Source organism: Pararge aegeria, chromosome 23 (assembly GCF_905163445.1).
Source record: "Pararge aegeria chromosome 23, ilParAegt1.1, whole genome shotgun sequence".
Lineage (NCBI taxonomy): Eukaryota > Metazoa > Arthropoda > Insecta > Lepidoptera > Nymphalidae > Pararge > Pararge aegeria.
In genome coordinates, this window is record NC_053202.1 from 7893126 (window position 1) to 7914605 (window position 21480).

Sequence of the window (21480 nt, forward strand, 5' to 3'; positions counted from 1 at the left end):
TACTTACGAGCTATTATATTAATAATTAATAATACAATATAAAATAATTTAAGTAAGTATAATGTTTCGAAAAATATTCAAACATTTTCTTTGTATAAAACCTAATATAAAAATAAATGATATCAGTTTGACTACCTTTAGATACACGTTCATTTGTCTGCGTTCAAAATAAAAAAGCAAATACAGATCAACAAGACTAGAATCATAGAATTTTATGTACACAGAACAAGACGAAGCGTCTGATTTGGCTTTTGTTTTCCGATGTCTATTGACTTTCATATTTGTTTTTGTATTTGTAATCAATAATATTCGTTTCCCTCTTTATAACGTCGAAGACATATACATGCCACAAATGTACGTTTATTTGTCAAATTGGATCGGAAACTTAACACGATGAAGACATATGTTGAGTATTTAGCAAAGAAAGTATGTTTATTCGCTAAGTTAAATGAGAAAAACGCTCAAAATAAAAATTTCTGTGAGATTTATCGATGCTCAACTATTTCACATCATTGTCTCTAATTTTTTTGTATTTAGAATCAATGATAATTTGTTTCTTCTTTATGACATTGAATACGAGTAAACCCTTCTTTCAGATTTATTAACACTTAAATGTCTTGCAATCATCTTTGCTTATTGATGATAATTTTTAAAGTATTTATGACAAAAAAATGGCTTGCTTAAAACTAATCGTCCGTCATGCATTCTTCAAGCAGATTACAGCTTGTTTATACACTTATTAAGACTTTAATTAAAATCGTCAAATTTTACAACTGTTTTAGTCTCACGCTTCTTCGGCTTTAATGTCTTCTGCTCCTTTTTTATTACGGTACTCCCAACCTTGGTACGCCAGATCTTGGGGATTAACTTCGTGTTCCCTGAAGGCCACGCCGTTGGAACCATATTTATTATATTGGTTACCCTGAAAACAAGATGACACAATTTGTCTTAAGTGCGGCCAATTTATCCGCGAACCAAATGTATACAAAAAATCTGTAACGGCGTTGGATTAACAATAAATAAATAAATGAAGCGGTTATAGCATAGTGGGTCGGCCTTCCTTTAGTGGAACCATTGACTTTTCCCAATCATATGCGTTTTTAAATTAAGCTATTTAAGCTTTAAACGGTTCATGCCATGGGAGTTCTCTGAAAAGTTTTCAACGGCATGTGAAGTCCACCAATCCGCACTTGGCCAGCGTGGTGGACTACGGTTTAAACCCTTCTCATTCTGAGAGGAGACCCGTGCCCTGAAACAACCCATGTGCCGTGAAACAACCCTGGTAATGGGTTGTTGTTGTTGTTGTTGTTGTTGTTGATGATGATTATGATGATGATGATGATGAGGATAACGATGGTGATGGTGATGATGAAATAAATAAACACAAAACTTACAGCGTAGTTTTCGTAATGTCCATAATTCGACGGATTATGGCCTTCCCTATAGGGGCTCAAACCAATACCCGCAGGAGAGTATTGAGGTCCGTTGTAATGGTTGGACGAAAACGGTGAGGTCAGGTTGGGCTTGCAGAACTTGAAGTAACCAATAACACCTGTAAATCACAAAATAAAATAAAAAGCGCACGGCGTATTTAAACGAGCGGATATTAATGTTCACTAAAGGCATAAATGAATATCGCTTACTAAAATACTAAGTGAGTGAATTTGTTATGGCGACTACAAATCTAACTCCCAAGTAAAATTTGTCTTGGATTAGATCGACCGGGGCTGTTTTGTGAAATTTTGGGAGTAGGGCAGCTGCATATTATCTATTGCTAGAGGAATGATAATAGCATGGTTCAAACCTGGAACAATAAGAGCCATGAATCCAAGGAACTTCTTGAAGCTGGCCAAACCGAGGATCAGGGGCAGGAACAAGAGCAGTTTGAGCTTGAACAACTTCAGGATTAACAGCATAGGGATGATCAGCTTCTTCAGCTTGTGACGACCTGCAAAATAGTAAACATTATATACCGACCTTGTTTGTATTAAGTAAAAGTACTGTTCCAAACTACTTATATAAGTCCCCCTTATGGTAAGATGAAAACCATCGTCTATAAACAAGTCAACACTAAGCGGGGCATGCAAAAAACTAATCCTACAACGTGTCGCTTTGTATCCATTATCCTGAGGCGTAGGTGTTAAGCCTAATGTGTCTGTAATAACACTGGAAACCATTCCCATCAGACCAAAACACAGTATTTCAACAAATTCAAATTCAAATCTTTATTTGCATGATTGCAGTTTAAAAATTTGATCTTATATTAAAACATAACAAGCTCCCACGCATATGTTTGCATGCTATTTTATTTTCTAAGTTTCTTCTGTATTTGTGTGAAATGTGTGTGTGCAATAAAGACTTCAAACAAACAAACAAGTTTCGTGCTACAATCTGCCATTCTATGGCATGTATATGTTATAACTTGTATAATAACACGTTAATTATAAAAATATTTTTCCATATTATCCAAAATATCAGAAAATTAAGGTATCAAAACTGTGAAATTAAATAACAATGTCAAGTCAAAATTAAATAATATAAAGTAAACCAAAATATAAACCTAGAAACATATATATATATAACAGATATTCGTCTACTGAATAAAACTGACGAAGCATTCAATAATTTTAATCGTAAATTTAGGCAACGATGCTTTGTGGCAGAAATAAGCGTGACGCTTCTCCGGACGAGCTGTCACAAAAAGGTCTACTACTACTAGAATATAGTTTTATCAGTTGATTGAAGTTTAAATTGCTTCGTTAAGAGTTGATAAAGAATTGTTAGGACAAGGAGTTTTAAAATTCATGATTTTAGTTTGCTAAATATTATACAGTAAATATTTCTCTTATTTTCGAAATTATTTCCACCTATACCAAAATAATTCTAGAAAGGATGTGTGTGGACACTAACTTTTCGAGGGGCTGGCAGTTAGTTAATGTGAACATTTTACTACAAAGAAAATAAATAAAGTCTCAAAATCTCATAGACACATTCATATTAATTAAAATTAAAACAGGCATTCATAAGAACTGCAGATGGAAGTAAAAACTCAAAACAAAACACAACAAAAAACAAAAATAGAACCAGTCAGTGATGTACAATTCGAAGGCTGTACCCATCCAAAAAGTGAAACAAGCTTATGATACAGTTGAGTGTATACAATGTAATAGTGTATATACACATGCCGCTATATTGAACGTCACTCGTCAGGCGCAATACGTCAGCGTGTCGAGGTCATCCGTGACGCGTTGACCAAAAATCACCCAACGCGGCTAAAGAAGTTTTCACCTCGAAAAGTTACTTACGGAAAGGCGGGGCTTTTTTATCTTCAATTATGTCAACTTCGTCGGCGATCTCATCGAGGAATCTCGGAGCTATAACACCGTTGGATGTCACATCATCGTTTAGTTCTAGTTCCATGGCTGTCGATCTTAGAAATCTGAAAACAACAAAAAGGTACCTAAGTAATAAGTCTACACGGATAAATTGAATAAAAAAATTGGGCATTTTTTTTTATTCCACTACGAGTTAGCCCTTGACTGTAATCTCACCTGGTGGTAAGTGATGATGCAGTCTAAGATGGTAGCAGGCTAACCTGTTAGGGAGTATGGTAGTCACATCGCACCGGAACACTAAATCGCTTAGCGGTAAATATTTGGTCAGCCAACGGCCACCTGACCAGACCAGAGAAAATTCCGAAATAATAAATTCCCCAATGGCACCGTCCGGGAATCGAACCTCCTAATTAAATTCACAGCGCTCACCGTCGCGCCAGGGAGGTCTTCATTAATATATAACTACTAGCTATTGCCCGCGACTTCGTCTGCGTTTTTTGATGTGGCATTCAATTTAGTTGTAGTTCTACAAAAATTTAAAGTTTTCAGTATCGCTAAATGATGGGTTTGCTACTGTCTGCTGAGGAATTCTGTCCTCTATCTCCAACCACATTCTTCAGATCTACACAAAGTTTGGGCAAAATTAAACACATATTATAACCTCTATAGTACAAAAATAACTATTTAAATCAGTTATAATTTGTCGGAGTTATGGTGTAAAATCGTCAAAAACTTTCATCCCCTCAAAGGAACCGAACTTAATGTCGGGATAAAAAGTATTCTATATTACTTCTAACACTTCCAAGAATATGTGTAAGTACAAAGTTTCATGAGGACCGGTTAAGTAGTTTTTGCGTGGAAGCGTAACAAACGAACTTACATTGACATTTATAATATTAGTAGGGAAGTAGGGATAGGGATAGGGGTTTTGAAATTCGAAAGCTAACTGGGATAGTCTGATTTTAAATGTATCATTTATATTTACTCTCGAGATTTAGATATTCCGTGCCATGTTTATAGTTCGAAAGGCAGTTTAGATGGAAATTAGAAAGACGAAGTCATAAGATATTAATACGCAAACACAGAGCCCGTGCTGTCGGATATAGGTTAAGTGACTGAGGATCGTTTAGAACTGCCTGTATGAAAAGTTTTTCAATAAAACATTTTTTTCCAATAACTAAAACATGAGGCTATAACTACCACATAAGAATCGTGAATTTTTCGAAATAAACATTGTGTTCCTTCAGGCATACTTGTATAATTTATAAAAGCGAAAATGTGTCTGTTTGTACGTTTTTACCAATTTTTTATTGTTCCACTACAAGTTAGCCCTTTACTGCGATCTCACCTAGTGGTAAGTGATGATTCAGTCGAAGATGGTAGCGGGCTAACCTGTTAGGGAGTATGGCAGTAATACCCCTAACAGGTTACTACGCGACATCGCACCGGAACACTAAATCGCTTAGCGGCACGTCTTCGTCGGTAGGGTGGTAACTAGCCGCGGCTAAAGCCTCCCACCAGACCAGTTCAGAGAAAATTCGGAAATAATAATTGCCCTGCCGGGAATCGAACCCGGAACCTCCTACTTAAATTCACAGCGCTCACCGCTGCGCCAGCGAGCTTGTCAAAACCTATGTTCTCCTCAACCACTCCACCGTTCTTAATTTGGCACTAAAGCTTACGGCACCTTGAATATGGACTATTAATTCCAGAAAAATTCCGAGGTAATGATCCGGTGAAAATTTTAGATTATAAACCGCTAATGTCTTTGTAGCGTTTGTTAAATCTCGGAGGTAGGAACTTATAATTCTTTGAACCGGGGTCGGTATCCGCGGGATTTTAACGGAAAAAAGCGTATAAAATACAGGTAAAATGGGCAGTAAATCATATGTATTATGAAAATTAAGCTTAATTTGCTATACTCCACGAATCAGCAGGAGAATCTGTATGGTGTAATTTATAATTGCTTCAATCCGTATACTCCACACCAAACAGATCTTCGGCAATGTACCCTCTACGCACGTCTCGCTCCGAAACCGGAGCATCCTCCTGCTGTTCGCGGAGTAGGTATAGCAAATTAAGCCTAATTTTCATAATACATTATGGATTTCCGCAAAGTAACGCCTGCTTCTATACAAAATATGTATACTTTTATTGGCTTAGTATCAAACGATTAATCGGATTAGACGAGAAAAATATCGTCAGTTGTAAACGCTTTTTCATAAACTAATTCCTGTTAGATCTGACGTAGCAATTACACACTGTCCATGGCATATTGGCTACGGGACGGACCAGTGTATGGCATTCTGTATAATGGGTATTACAAACATGAGCTTTGTAAATAGCGTATACATTATTCCATTCGTGCCATTATGCACCAACTCGGGTGTAGACTAATCACTATCTTAGTCCAGGAATGTCCTTGGCCTAGGCCTCCTCTATTAAAGGAGAAAGGGTTTTAGAGTACCCACTATGCTGCTCCAATGTTGGCAGGTAAGTAGTAGTAGTAGTAGTAGGTAAGTATTTAAGTCTATAATAATTAATCTATAAATCTATAAAGATGACGATGATGATGAAGAAGACAGCCGCGGCTCGCACCAACCGTCAACCGTCGTGTCGGTATGATTTTGATGCAAAGTGCTTAAAAAATTTAAATCTATAAAGAGTCACAGCCGCGGCTCGCACCAACCGTCAACCGTCGTGTCGGTATGAGTTTGATGCAAAGTGCTTAAAAAATATAAATCAATAAAGAGTCACAGCCGCGGCTCGCGCCAACCGTCAACCGTCGTGTCGGTATGAATTTGATGCAATGGTGCTTAGAAACTACACGCTTACAATGTATTTATTGTACGAACTTTAGTTAAGTACCTTATTATAAAAGCGCCTGTAAGTTATATGTAAGTGGAAACTCCTTTATGGAACAATAAATATATTAAACAACAAGAAACGAGAAATTGATTACCTTAATTCATTGTAATGACTTGTAATCGCATTTGTGTATTTGTGAACGTGTATGAGAATTATTATTTAACTAATATCTAGGGCCGTAATCTTTTTTGATGCGAAAGCAATAAGCGACCCGTTTCGAGCTTTATGTAAGCACAGCTGATCATGTGGTTGCCATTGCGTATTGTTGTTCTGAATACTTTTTAAAGTTATTTCTATGAAAGAATTGTTTTGGAAAAAAGTTCTGACAACTAAAGTTTTTGTTCATGATGAATAGGCACTCTTATACTTCGTCAGCATCTTCATCATAATTATTATTATCAGCCCAATACCGGCCACGGGTCTTCTCTCAGAATGAGATGGGTTAAGGCCGTAGTCCACCTAGCAGTCTGTGGTGGAATGAGCTACCGAGTGAAATAAGACAGTCTAAAACTCCAAACATTTGACGGCCGATTGGCGCAGTTTGTAGCGATTCTGAGTCCAAGGCCGTGGGTTCGATTCCCACAACTGGAAAATGTTCGTGTGTTGAACATGAATGTTTTTCAGTGTCTAGGTGTTTATATGTATATTCTAAGTATTTATGTATATTATTTATAAAAATATTCAACAGTCATCTTAGTACCCATAACACAAGCTACGCTTACTTTGGGGCTAGATGGCGATGTGTGCATTGTCGTAATATATTTATTTATTATTTATTTATTTATTTATTTATTTATCTTTAAATCGCGCGTAAAAGACTATTTCCTATCTAATATGTAATGTATATATATAAAAATGTTAGGTTGGTTTGTGTACGCTTCAAAAACTCAAAAAGTTCTGCACCGATCGAGCTGAAATTTTAGCGTGATATATAATACACATCAAGGATTGTTTTTATCTATTTTTTGCATCAATCACATATCCGCGACCGCGATACTACAGTTTTTTTTAACGATCGATGTACCAGTGACCGCGCCATTTGCCGAAAGTGAGAAAAACACTCGTATGCATTTGTATTTTTTTTTGTTTCTCATTTCTCAACCATTCCATAAAAATGTGCCACAACGAAGCGTGGCGGGGTACAACTACTGCTTTATATATTTATATATGATTTATCTTTATATTATGTATTATTAGTAGGTGCTATGAAGTGTATAACAATTATTTATTTTTAAATTGAATTTGGCACCATCCCGTTTTGTTACCAAACATGCTTCATCAGGCCTTTGCGCAAATATATTTATTCACCTTTTGTTTTGTTAATTTGTGTTTTTTTTCTGTATGTGCATTAAAGACTTTTTATCTATCTAGCTATTTAAACGCCTTTGAGAACATTATAGAGAACTCGCATGCGTGCCGGTTTCCTCACGATTTTTTCCCTCACCGTTTAAAGAAGTGCCATTGTAAGGTTTTAAATTTAAAAAAAAACTCTCAAGTTCTAGCCCCTTTGCTTTCACCGCGTTTCTCTCTCCATCCGAAAGCATAGTACCCCCATTTTTATAGCCTTGTATATTTAGCGTTTTGTTTTCAAAGATTTCCTTCGGAGGAATAAAACAGGTTACTGCGCTGCTGGCTTTGTTTCTCGTCTGGCCATTCTATTTTATGATGCTCATTCCAACGGATATTATTCTGTTATCTCCAATATAGATAGCAGCAGCCGGTCACACAATGTTTTACATAATATCATTGACATCGGTATGTTCTTTGATGGTTCCAGAGATTACAGCTTTTTACACTAATGTAGTGAGCTGGTAAAAGTCAGTAGTGGTGATAGTCTATTGTGTAAGGCACGTAACTCTAATTTTTTGGTGTTATGAGCGTTTTAATTTAAGCAATTTAATATCACTTGCTTTAACGGTGATGGAAAACATCGTGAGGAAACCTGTATGCCTATAATTCCCCATAATGTTATCAAGGGCGTGTCAAGTCTACCAATTCGCACTTGGCCAGTGTGGTGGATTTCGGCCTAAGCATGAACGAAGACTCAGCACCCTAATACTGCTCCGATGACGGTGGCATGTTCAAAATTTAACATATAAATAAGGCGAACAAAAACCCTGTATTTACCTTTCAATTTTCCTCATTCCGTATTTGACGAGTCCATCCCAGTCGGAGTCTTCGCTTCTAGGCTGAGATGCCAACTGCGGTGGCTCTCTGGATAGTGCACGTGCTTGGGATTCTACTTTGACTAGGACTGCGTTGTCTGAAAGCCTGAAAATTCAATAATGATTGACATTTTTACGTCCGACTGGCGCAGATACAGATAAACACACAGACACTAAAAAACATTTATGTTCTGATGAACATGAAAGGTTTCAGTTGTGGGAATCAAATCCGAGACCTTGAACTCGGAGAAGAGTCACTGCCCTCTGCACCAATCGACAGTCTACGTAATTATGTTACAGACACTGAATAATCAAGATCCCTAATAAATTTAAATTCGAATTCATAATTTCTTTATACATGTAATAATGTAGGCTTATCACAGGCACTTATGAAGCGTTCATACATATATGTTTACATAATTGTAAGGGGATGGTGATAACTTCGTTCACCAACTCAAAAAGCTACGAGGGTTCCCAACGCGCCCTGGTCTAAGAAAAGCCCACAACAAACTTAGCCGGGTAATTTTAATTTTTTGTTATCACGATCTCACAGTAAATTTATTTAAGTTTAAGTAATCCTTAACTTTATAATAGGATCTTTCTGTAAGTTTACGTTTTATATAAACTTTGAACTTATTGAGAGACATCTCAAAGATTTCATTCGGTAATATTTTGTTATAAAATAATATACAATTGCCCTTGAATTAATTAGCAATTTTATGTAGCCTTGAACACTGCACGACGAGTTTATTTTTGCTTCTACTATTAATACTGTTACAGTCCATTTTCTTTTAAAATATTATTATATTTTTATGGACATAAATTTTAATTTTCAAAATAGTAAAATTCCCTTTTAAATAGTCTCAGGATTAACAAATACCGATAAGTGCCGAGGCAGTCTAAGATAGCGAGCTGTTCTGTTAGGAGTAAGACAGTTATGTAAGACCCACACCCTAATCGATTTCTACGCAGCATCGTACTGGAACTCTAAATCGCTTGGCAGAACCTACCTCTCGGTAGGGTGATTACTAGTAAAAGAATTTCAAAGCAAGTTTACGTTTATTGAGTAGACGTTTACACAAAAATACACCAACCCAAAACTCATTGCCTTCTATCAGGCCTTACTTTAAACGTTCATCAAAAAAGGAACTTACTGGTAAGCTTGTTTATCAAAGAAGTCATCGAAAGATCTCAAAGCTTGAGCCTTGAAGCAGTCGGCAAGGTCACCGTTGAGACATTGCTGAGTGGACTGCTGGATGTAAGGATCCTGGTCTTCGCCTAGACCAATCCAGTCAAGTAGACCACGACCTTGAGCTTCAGGCTGGAAACAATGTGAGAAAAATAAGTATAAATAAATAAAGAAATAAACTACGACAATACACACATCGCCATCTAGCCCCAAAGTAAGCGTTGCTTGTGTTATGGGTACTAGATGACTGTTGAATAATTATATGAATAATATACGTAAATACTTATAATATATAGATAAACATCCAGACACTGAAAAACATTCATGTTCATCACACAAACATTGTCCAGTTGTGGGAATCGAACCCACGGCCTTGGCTCAGAAAGCAGGGTCGCTGCCCACTACGCCAATCGGCCGTCAAAATATCAAGTATATTTAAGACGAATAATAAAGCAACACTTAAAGTCGTTAAAGTAAGCGGAAATATTGAGCTCCATTTTTTGCTAATCTTTGATTATTTTCGTTAAACAGTACCTTGCGAACTTAACTTCCACGTTGTTATCTATTAAATAGACTTTTTCGTTTACCTGTATGTTCATTACCATTTCCCGTGGCTCACTTTGGTGTTAAATGGGTTAGAATTTCTTGTTTCCGTCTCTTAATGTATAAATTGTACAAAAACATTATTATATAGATATTTAATATTGTGTATAAATTTCAAGTCAATCCAGTATAAAACTTTTGAGTTTTGTGGACACAAACATACGGGAGCTGATTTTAATGTGTGATAACAGGGAGAACTAACCGATCGTCCATGGTCATTGTCGCTAAAGTGTAAATTCCGTCCCTCAGTCTCTTCTTTCGGTGGTTGATCCGGAAGCCTGAACCCGCCATCTCCTCGCGACTGCAGCGCCAGTAGTGCCGATATGGCGAGCATCAACCACCTTGCTCGATTCAACATCCTTGCTTATTATGATGTCCTGGTAACAGAAATGCTTAATTTATTATTACGTCAATATTCGCTAGGACATCTACATGATTAATTGTAGCCTAGTGTAGCAATGATAGCCTAGTTAGGACTTCGGCTTCATTTTCGGGGTGCCGAGTTCGAATCCCAGCACGCACCTCTAACTTTTCTAAGTAATGTGCGTTGTAAGCAATTTAAATATCACTTGCTTCAACGGCGAAGGAAAACATCGTGAGGAAACCTGAAATCTACATGTCTGAGAGTTTTGAATGGCGTATGGAGTCCACCAATCCGCCCTGAGCCAACGTGTTGGGCTAGGGCCTAACCCCTTTTCTTAAAAGGGGTTGATATGATGAAAAAGCGGTGATAGCCTAGTGGTCTCCAAGGCGTTTGAAATCTACCAACCCGCACTCGGGTAACGTGTTGGGCTAGGGTTAGGGTCGTCCCTAACCCTTCTCATTTTGAGGGGAGACCAGTACCTTGTAGGCCGATAATGGCCGCTCATGTTATGGATGATGATGATGTTTTGTCATGATATCTTAATTGCATTTTAAAATTCAAAGAAACAGTAGGATCATTATGATTATCGGCTTTGCGACCAAAACATTACGTAGTAACCAAAACACTCGAAAATAACGTTAGCAAAGTCAGAAATCACATATATCTTAGATAAATTTAAAACGGATCCAACCATGAATTTTGTATTTCTAACAAGAAAAGTAGCGTCAGAAAATCGACAGGAAACTCACAGGTGCAAATATTGGATACACGATTGTGCAAAATCGAATAGAAGATAAAATACAAAAGAGCAATATATTCTATTTGTTACCTCTACGTTTATAATAAATCTTCCAACATAATTTCGTCAATTCACACACACATAAGTTAGAGGTACTACATTATCTACCAGGCTTAACTTTTACAGAGTACTAAAGTTATACCATTACAAGAAGTAATTTGCACATAATCGATGTCGCACCGTAACTAATTTATCGAACACTAAGTGTACGAATATTTTTCCCACTTTTACTCGACACTTTCGCCTGTATTTGGCATCGATTGACTAGCAGCAATAGCATTATTAAATAGATTTTCTACTTTAATAACATACTTCACAATCTTGTTCCCCCTTCCCCGTTTTACCACAGAACAGCGAGACACCGAGAGCGGTGGCATCCTTATGTGGTTGATATCCCATCAACACGCACGAAACGTTTTTTATCCACGTTTCTGATACGTGCCGCTAAGATGTGGAACGCCCTCCCGGTAACTGTGTTTCCTGCCACGTATAATTTAGGTACCTTCAAGGCTAGAGTGAATAGGCTTTTTCTAGGCAAGCGTGCTCCAACCTAGACCTCATCATTGCTTTCTAACGGGCATGATTGTCGTCAAACGCTGGCCTATCGTTAATAAAAAAAAAAAAAAAAAAAAAAATACTTTTTAGGTTTAAATTTGCATGCACAGTTAATATTTTTCTCTTTAGTTCTAATTTAAATTATTATGATAAAGTAAGGGAGTTTTATATCATGTTTAATGATATCTAACTATCTATCTATCTATCTAGATATTATGTATAATGATGCTGTGTCAAAGTAGGTAATGGTAGTGTGTGAGTAACTCAATTACTTCATAAACGGCTTAATGTATTTGAATCGCAATTTAGCTTGGATACAGACCATGTTTTGGAGCAAAAAACATAGGTAGGTATTTTATCGCGAGAAAATGTTAAAAGAAAACTTGTAGACATATAATTTTAATTATAAATTGACACTAACGAGGAATAGAGAGGTTTATAAAAAAATATATAAATTATTGCGAATAAACTATGGCGTACCATTCAATTATACATTTGGAACAAATCTCCTAGTGATTGAACACAGTGTCACACACAACTCTTAAAGTATTTTTAGCCACTTATAGTAATTGCATTGAATATGGACACGATAAAAAACATACTGCGGTATAGTTGGAAAACACATTTCTATGTGCGAGTGAGAGGTATGAAATGCGGTCGAGAACTGCGCGTGAGTTGATAGCAAAGTACCGTAGAATAGTATATACAGACATGATAAAAGAATTTCAAGATGTATGTATGGTTGGTAATATTATTTATTGTATTAATATAGAATTTTTACTCTTGATTGATGCAAAATGATATCTATGACATAAGCAACATGCAAAAGCAACCGTGTAAAAGTGTATTAAAGCGTTTTCATTATGTATGGGTGAACAATTTAAGAAAATCCATACACTATGTATATAGCTATGTAATTCAAAACATATTCATACAGACGGCCCATTGCCTTTATTGTTATGTGATGAAGATGATGATGATAATGATGATGGGTGATGGAATACATGCATCATTAGACCCTAAGAAAAGTCAGAAATAAGCCTAAATACTAGGGGTTAATAAAAGACGAAGACACAGTTCTTTAAAAAAGGAAATGATTGGGTTGTACGCAACGCAAACCTAACTGTAAGTTTCTTTGCTAAAAAAGCCAATACCTAATAATTTCCTTTCTGTACGGAGATTGAACCCATTATTATGTCTAAAAAAACCTCCTTTCCATAGACAATGTGGTGAAAATAATATGGCGCCAAAATCAAAAAACTTTTCACGAAATTTTGATGAAAGTGAGATAGATATTCGTTTGATGAAAGTGAGATATTCGTTACTATAAACAAAAGCTTCTTAGCCGGGTGTTCTCGTTTGTTATCACCATCATCATTATTAGAAGAGCAACCTAGTTAGAGCAATAAGTCACACCTAAGCTTTTTATCGGTAATACTTTTTACTATAATAGGACTTTTCTATAAGCACAAAATACAAAATTTGAACATCTCCAAGATGTCAAGCGGTATTATTTTTGTGCACAGCTGTATTAGTGACCTATACCTAAATGTGTTTTTTTTAGTTTCATAAAGCGCCACATCTGACAAATTTTATTGTTCTTTGTGTAACGGTACGGAAGAGTTGTTGTCGTACTCTTTTGGAATACAAAGTAATGGCATATTTTTAAAAATGGACGTGTTTAAACTTTTCCTTGAGAAATGTTTGCTTGATATTTGTTATGTTTTTGGCGTTTGAATCCGTTACAATATCCAAGAATAAATTCGTTTTATTTATAATTTGTATAGAATTCGTTGCCGATTGAGCCAAGATACTCTTACTATCGATGCCGAAATTATTATACGGGTTCTGATAAGCCTTATAACGACAGGTAATGGGAAAAACTACAGTTTTTGTCTACTTTCTAAAGTCTAAATTACAATATAAGGCTACCAAAATTTTCAGAAATTACAGAATACATAAATATTATGAAAATTAAGCTTAATTTGCTATACTCTGCGAACAACAGGATAATCTTTATGGTGTAATTTATAATTTCTTCAATCCGTATACTCCACACCAAACAGATCCCTCTACGCACGTTTCGCTCCGAAACCGAAGCATCCTCAGGGGACGTTGACTTTACAATGAATAATTGTTAAGTAACAATTAGGGATTTCCGCAAAGTTACGCCTGCTTCTATCAATTAGAATATATAAACTATAAAAATATTTACATATAATAATAATAAAGAACTGAGAAAATATAAAATTTCTGTATCCACCTGCTTAAGTACGGCCACAGGGGAAAGGGATAAATTGTAACGCCCGTTTAATACGCATATACTATTTTAGGTGAAGATAAAAAAGATATTTATTAATTTTATTTATACTCTTTATTCACACACAAAAAACACAGAAGAAGAATAAAAAAAAACACAAACAGAAGCAGTATAAAAAAGACGGCCTTATCGCTTAGTAGCGATCTCTGCCAGGGGCAACCTTAGGAAAATTTGTATTTTCCCCGGGGAGAAAATGTCTCTCAAATAAAAAAATAATAAATAAATATACTACGACAATACACACATCGCCGTCTAGCCCCAAAGTAAGCGTAGCTTGTGTTATGGGTACTCTCTCTCTTTAGTCGGTCCCTCATGACTGAGGATCGTGATAACTGGTATGGCGAGTAATCTTGTCATATAAGATCTCTCTCCATCGGGTCCTGTCTTTGGCCATTTGTATTGCGTTATAGAAGGTACGGGCACCAGTTTCTCTTAGTTGATCTGACCACCGGGTTGGAGATCTGCCACGGGGACGTTTGCCTTCTACATTTCCAACCACTATCAACTTTTCAATGCTCTCGTTTCCGCGGCGTGTGATATGTCCAAAAGATACTAAGATGACTGATAAATATTTTTATGTATAATATACTTAAATACATAGAATATACATATAAACACCCAGACACTGGAAAACATTCATGCTCATCACACAAAAAAATTCCAGTAGTGGGAATCGAACCCACGGCCTTGGACTCAGAAAGCAGGGTCGGCCGTCGATGTCTCTTGTCCATGCTATCCGTGCAGGGATGACCACGAGTCACGACGGACTTTATTGAAACTTAAATACTGAAGTTTCTTATTTAGAAGTGGTATGTCACAAGCAAGTAGCATACCTATTACATGAAGATTATAAACTTTTTATCAAGTATTGTTTTATGTTGCGCTTCTTCAAATTTTATTTAGTCTGTCTCGAGGTATGGAACTTGGTAGTGCTATTAGTGAGAACTCTTTCTGAATACTGAGCGGGTCACCACTTTTATTGCACTGTCGTAATTAAGTAATGTATTCTTGTAATGGATTTTATTTGTAGCGTCTAATTGAATTTGCCCCATTTTATTGCTTTAGAAAATATTCAAAATTAGCAGCTCATCATAATCCTCACCATTTTGACAACCTTCCTGGTGCAGTGGTGACCACTCTGGTGATATAAGTTTTCTAGGTCCGGGGTTCGATTCCCCAGCGGCAAATTTCTGAACTTTCTCTGGTCTGGTCTGAATGGCTTCGGCTGTTATTAATTACCACTCAACCATTAAAGACGTACCGTCAAGCGATTTAGCGTAGTAGTAGCGAGATTTTTTTCGCTTTATTTTTTGCGGGATCTTTTTTTCGCTTAGAAACCGCTTAGGTGTATGGCCTATAACTACCATACCTCTAACGGGTTTATTCGATACCATCTTAGATTGCATCAACACTTATCATACTGTTTTTATTTTACTTATTTGTATTTTTGTTTATGTATTCGTATGTAGTTATTTCAATGTAGGTTTATAATAATTTTACACCACCTATTTGTTCTCGCTCTTGTTGTCCTAATCCTAAGGTTGCCTGGCAGAGATCGCTTTTAAGCGACAAGGCCGCTTTCTGTATTCTACTCCAGTCTTTGTGTTTCTCTCTATTCGTCCTTTATTTTCCTAACTGTGTAGTGGTGTACAAATAAAACGTTTTAATAAATAAATAAATACCATGGGATTGCAGTCAAATGCTTACCTACTTAAAGTGATTATATTAAACGTCGTAATTTAGTATTTGATCATAGTATATCCGCTACTGCTACTTTAGAAAAAAGACGTGATTTAAGTGATCAAATGTTGTTATATTAAATAATACATATTTTAATTGACTTCCCACTTATTCTAAGTAAAATTGATTTTGCCTGTCGTCGGTCAAATGCTAGACGTTCCCTTTGCGTGGGAAGACAAAGTATTGGGCAAATAACTTTTTATATCGTGCGTGCAATGCTTTCAACAGCAAATATAGTAAGACGGACATTTTTCACGTCAAAATTGGCACTTTTGGGAAAATAATTACGGCAAAATACCTAAGTATCATAAACTTATTAGTCTTAGTTTTTTTTTTAATTTAATTCTTTGTACTTAATTCCTAAGAAATATGTGATTAATGTTATCGTTGTTATCTAAGTTGTAGAAAGTTTATTGGTTTATGTGATTTGCCGGCCGATTGGCGCAGTGTGCAACGACCCTGCTTTCTGAGTCAAGGGCTGTGGGTCCGATTCCCACAACTGGAAAATATTTGTGTGATGAACATGAATGTTTTTAAGTGTCCGGGTGTTTATCTGTATATTATAAGTATTTATGTATATTATTCATAAAAATATTCATTAGTTATCTTAATACCCATAACACAAGCTACGCTTACTTTGGGGCTAGATGGCGATGTGGTTATTGTCGTTATTTATGCATTTAAAAAAAATTGGCATTACTCTTATGTATAATAGTATTGTGTATCCCTTGAAAAACTTATAAATACATAAATAAAATAACTTCATCAGCCTTCTACTACCCTACTGCTGGTCAAACATCTTCTCTAATAAGAAAGAGAGATTCAGGAGCTTAACCTCTCCACTCCAGTATGTTATGACCTATACCATAAAATCATCTTACTCACATCCTGGGGTAGCTGGAAGAGATCTCTTATAGAGATAAGCTTTCCTTTGCACACTTAATGTATCATACACTCTCACCAAAAAAAAGACTATTATAGTATAAAAGAATACCTTAGTGGCAGTAATATAGCTACTTAGTAAACTTTTGAAACCGTACAACAACATTTGTTATTGTAATTTATATTTTATTTTTTAAAAAACATTTGCACACTGTGACAGTCGATTGTGAAGGGTCTGTTTAGTGAAATGTGCACTTATTATGTACCCACAATTGGCAAATAAATAAATGTTTAAAAAAAATTTATATATTATCATATGTTCTCATTCACAATTTATGATACATAAATAATAAATAAATAATTTAGGGGTTAGTTACAGATAACAGAGATTATTCACCGTACCGTAAACAAACTTTTAAATCAAAGAAACAAAATTGTGATATGATCATCCATCTAGAAGCTAAGATGTCTCAAAGTAAAAGGAGCTAAACAAAGATATTATCACTCTATTTAGTCAAAAAGATAATTAGGAAAGCCTTGAGAACAAAGGCCAAACTAGAAATAGCGACTTATCCTTTAATACCGTTTTGCTCATCAAATTTATCAGGGGATTGCAAACAAAGACATGGGATTAGACTCACAGATTGGGTGTTAAATTGGATGGTCAATGGAAGTTCTTTGTGGGTAATTGTTCTGTGGCACACACGTCGGGTTTTCAAACTGGTATAAAGGCCAGATGTGGCGACACTTTTTTCGCTTTATACTGTGTAGAGCTTTTTTTTACCATCGCTAAAAGAGTTTCGAATTTGCGGGAAATTGCAAAGTTCTTTGCTGTACACCTTTGGGCATACGTGTATAATTAATTTATGTTTAGTTTAGCCCTCTGTTTATGTTTATTTTATTTTTTTTTAGCTATTTTGGCGAATCTCCTTGGTAGTTAGCGTACTACGGATCTGAGAGGGTCTGGAGGTGAAGAGGTCTTGAGTTAGTAAATAATATTGAGTTTATTCTCAAATCAAAATCTGTATCTGCCCGGATTTCCGTAATTAGCGTTGTCCAACTGTGCGTCCAGAAGAGCACGTAAACCCGTCCGTTTCATTTTTAGACACTATTGAGTTATTATAATCATTTTGTAATAACTCAATAGTTCAATAACTAAAATCACTGTACGGGCGATGGAGAGAGAGATGCTCGGAGTATCTCTACCTGATCAAATCAGAAATGTGGAGTTCCGTAGAAGAACCAGAGTTACCGACGTAGCTCAACGATTCGCGAAGCTGAAGTGGCAATGGGCGGGCACATAGTTCGGAGAAACGATGGACGTTAGGGTCCCAAGGCGCTGGAATGGCAGCATAAAACCGTGGAATTTGGAACTCCCTGCAAAAGACCTATGTCCAGCAGCTCCGACTCTCTCTCACCTATGAGTGATTAAGGTCCTAATGGTTGCAGAAATATACCAAATTCTGATAAAGATTGACTTTAATCACACCTGGTGGTAAGTATTGATGGAGTCTAAAATGGTAGCGGGCTAACCTGTGAGGGAGTATGCTAGTCATACCCCTAATCGGTTTCTACACGACATCATCGCGTAGCGGCACGTCTTTGTCGTTCGTGTGGTACTAGCCACGGCCAAAGCCTCCTCTGGTGGGAGACCAGAGAGAGTTCAGAAATTATAAATACACAGATTTCCCCTGTTGGGAATCAAACCCGAGACCTCCTGCTTAATTTCACAGCGCTCGCCGTTGCGTCAGGTAGGGCGTCAAAGGTGTAACGGAATAAGATATTTATCTCTTTTCAAGTAAGAAATCTAATGAAAGTTTATTTTTACCATCCTCCGTATTGTGGGAGTTGAATAGACAATATTTCAATGGGAATAAATTTAGCGCGAGCGACTTTTAAAAGGCTTTTGTTTTCGTGACGAGCTGAGAATATGAATGAGGTTAGAATGGTTTTTTTCGGACTTTTCAACAGTAACCCTATTCATTGGAAACTTTAATGGAAGCTGTTACTTAGGGGCTCCATTCTCAGACGATCCGTTCTGCGTTCTCTTGCACCAGTAACTTGTGCAAGTAGCTCGTGCTTGTACCTTGGAGCTTGCGCTAGTAGCTCAGAGTTTGCACGTTTTAAAAGAGTGGAAACACGCGTTGTTTGTTTTTAATTCTACCACATGTTAGCCATTGGCATGTTTACATGTTAGGGGTTTGCCAGTTATATTAAACATTTTTTGTTTCACCTTAAAAGTTCTAAAAAAGTCTGTGACAACATATTTCTATCTTTTAAGGTTAACCTATACGCGGTTGAAACGCGTGACATCTATCTGTATATATAAAAGAGAAAGTGTGTGGGTATGTTCCGTATAGGCTCCGAAACGGCTGGACCGATTTCAATGAAACTTTTAGGGAATCTCCGGGTTGAACTGGCGAGTAATCCTGTAAAGTTTGGTGACTATCGGAGCACTCCTATTTTTGAACTGTCAAACTGTCAAATACAGCTTTTATTTACTATGATGATATTCTATTGTGTATAATCTTCACCCGCTCGAGAAGAGAATAGAAGGGAATGAATACGTAGAGAAAAAAGTGATTTAATATATTATGAGACTTAAATTAAAAATTTAATGATGTATGTTTATTGTTTTAATAAAATAAAGCAAAATCTAGCGCGGCGAAGCAGGCTGGGTACGCTAGTAATAAATAAATTTAATTCAATATTATTGTTAAACCATACCTAACCTAACCATTCAATATATTAATGTTTATTAAATTTAAAAGTATTAAAATGTTTATTAGTATGTATGAAATTACGTTCTGGAATTAAAGGCTATTTTTATTTTTGATAATGTCGCGAGGGAACGCTAGTAGTATTATACAAGTGTAATAAACTTCATATACAGTTCACATTTGTGTTACCAAACAGATGACATAACTGGCCTTCTGGGCCAACTGTGGACAATGTAAGTGTATTTGTTATGCAATTTGTTTATTATTTGTAACAGGTCTTTAAAAGATTAATTATCACAACACCAGAATTGTCGAAAACTGTTATTTTAATTGTATAACTACATTGGTGTTTTAACCTAACTTATAACTGAACGACACAATGTGCGGACCGATGTGAGGCTACCGCGACATTAGCATGGGACAGAAGCAGCCAATCTGTTTTATTACAAACATGTGACGTCATCCTCATTATAGTCAAAGAGCCCACAGCTCGCTAGATGTAACAGATTCAAAAAAAATCTGCGAAAACATCGTATAAATACGAAAGTGTGCTTGTTTATTTTTTTGTTTGTTTGTCCTTCTTTTACGCCCTAAATAAGCAACCGATCAACTTGATTTTTTGCATGGAGTTAGTTGAAAGGACAGAGGATTTGATGGATTGACTGCCGAATGGCGCAGTGGGCAGCGACCCAGCTTTCTGAGAGTAAGGCTGTGGGCTCGATTCCCACAACTGGAAAATGTTTGTGTGTATATAATAAGTATTTATGTATTATGCATAACAATATTTATAAATCATCTTAGTACCTATAACACAAGCTACGCTTACTTTGGGGCTAGATGGAGTTTTGTGTATTGTAGTAAAAAAAAATATAGGCTACTTTTTATCCCAGAGGAATATCGTAATAAACGCTTACGCAGAACGCGTGCGAAAGTTACTCTTTAGTCAATAAATAACTGACTTTAGTCATAGATTAAAATACCCACCTCAACGCTTCGCTTATGAGGCGTGCAATTAGAAGTGTGTTTAAAAAAAAAAAGAGTTTTAATATCAAGACCCACCACACAGTTGTTATTTCTATACATTTGTGGCATAGTTTAGGAGATAAAGTAACTTTATTAGAACGAAACGTGCGCCATTAAAAAAATACTTTGCGAACTTTAGTTACGTAGGTGTAACTGGGATTATGCAAGCGAACTGATATTGTTACGCGAATTTTGCTGAGTACATCATGATACAAGTGTCAAGAGAACTAGGTATAGGATATCATAGCACTTTCACTAGATCTTACAGTTCTAGCCTACCAAGTTAAAATTATATCCGCCATAGAATCCGCCTTTTGCGAAAAATTATATATGATATAAAAGATTATATGATACTAGCTGTCCCGGCGAACTTCGTATTTTTTTTTAAACATTTTCCAGTTGACCAAATTGTGAATCTTAACCATCCTCGGATCCGCTTGAACTCACACAAAAAATTTCATCAAAATCGATCCAGCCGTCTAGGAGGAGTTCAGAGACATACACACGCACTTAAGAAATTTATAAATAAAGATTTACTAGAAAAATGTTTAATTCACATATCAGACACTTATGAAGCGTTCATATGTTAATATTAATGTTAGGTGATGGTGATGACAACATTCGTTAACTTAAAACTAATACGAGGAGGGTTCGTTATTTAATTAATTCGTTCACTTAATCTAAGAGCCCACAACAAACTTAACCGGGGGTTTTATTTTTGTTATCACCAACTGTCACGCATAATTGTGGGAAGTCTAGTAGACTCAGCTCAAGTAGAGCCTATGTCATACTTTACGATATAAGTTATTTAGTGAGGAGATGCTAACTAGAAATTAAAAAAAAGTTACGTATATTTTTAGATCATCATATAAACCCATTAAAGGGCATGGGCCCAGTCCACAGTAAGAAGGGGTTAA

The 21480-nt window shown here is 36.2% G+C and overlaps 1 protein-coding gene across 3 annotated transcripts; it reads right to left on the reverse strand.

Annotated features, from left to right (window-relative positions):
- Positions 1 to 385: 385 nt before the first annotated feature.
- LOC120634254 lies at positions 386 to 17323 on the reverse strand. 3 transcript variants are annotated; one of them, XM_039904735.1, is made up of 8 exons: positions 17223 to 17323; positions 10363 to 10537; positions 9523 to 9689; positions 8331 to 8474; positions 3306 to 3439; positions 1805 to 1948; positions 1395 to 1552; positions 386 to 922 (listed from the first exon to the last, which is right to left on the reverse strand). In XM_039904735.1, exons 2-8 carry the CDS (start codon positions 10516 to 10518, stop codon positions 785 to 787), a joined length of 1041 nt encoding a protein of 346 aa, XP_039760669.1. In that variant the 5' UTR covers positions 10519 to 10537; positions 17223 to 17323; the 3' UTR covers positions 386 to 784. The 3 variants fall into 3 exon arrangements, with proteins under 3 accessions (XP_039760669.1, XP_039760666.1, XP_039760667.1); XM_039904732.1 differs by lacking the exon at positions 17223 to 17323 and adding an exon at positions 12359 to 12516; XM_039904733.1 differs by lacking the exon at positions 17223 to 17323 and adding an exon at positions 11354 to 11419.
- Positions 17324 to 21480: the final 4157 nt, after the last annotated feature.

Coding starts and splice junctions, on each gene's coding strand:
- LOC120634254 (XM_039904735.1), bottom strand. CDS start 10,518: ATGTTGAATCGAGCAAGGTGGTTGATGCTCGCCATATCGGCACTACTG. Junction 9,690..10,362: donor ACAATGACCATGGACGATCG/GTTAGTTCTCCC, acceptor CATTGTTTCCAG/CCTGAAGCTCAAGGTCGTGG. Junction 8,475..9,522: donor TTTGATAAACAAGCTTACCA/GTAAGTTCCTTT, acceptor TTGAATTTTCAG/GCTTTCAGACAACGCAGTCC.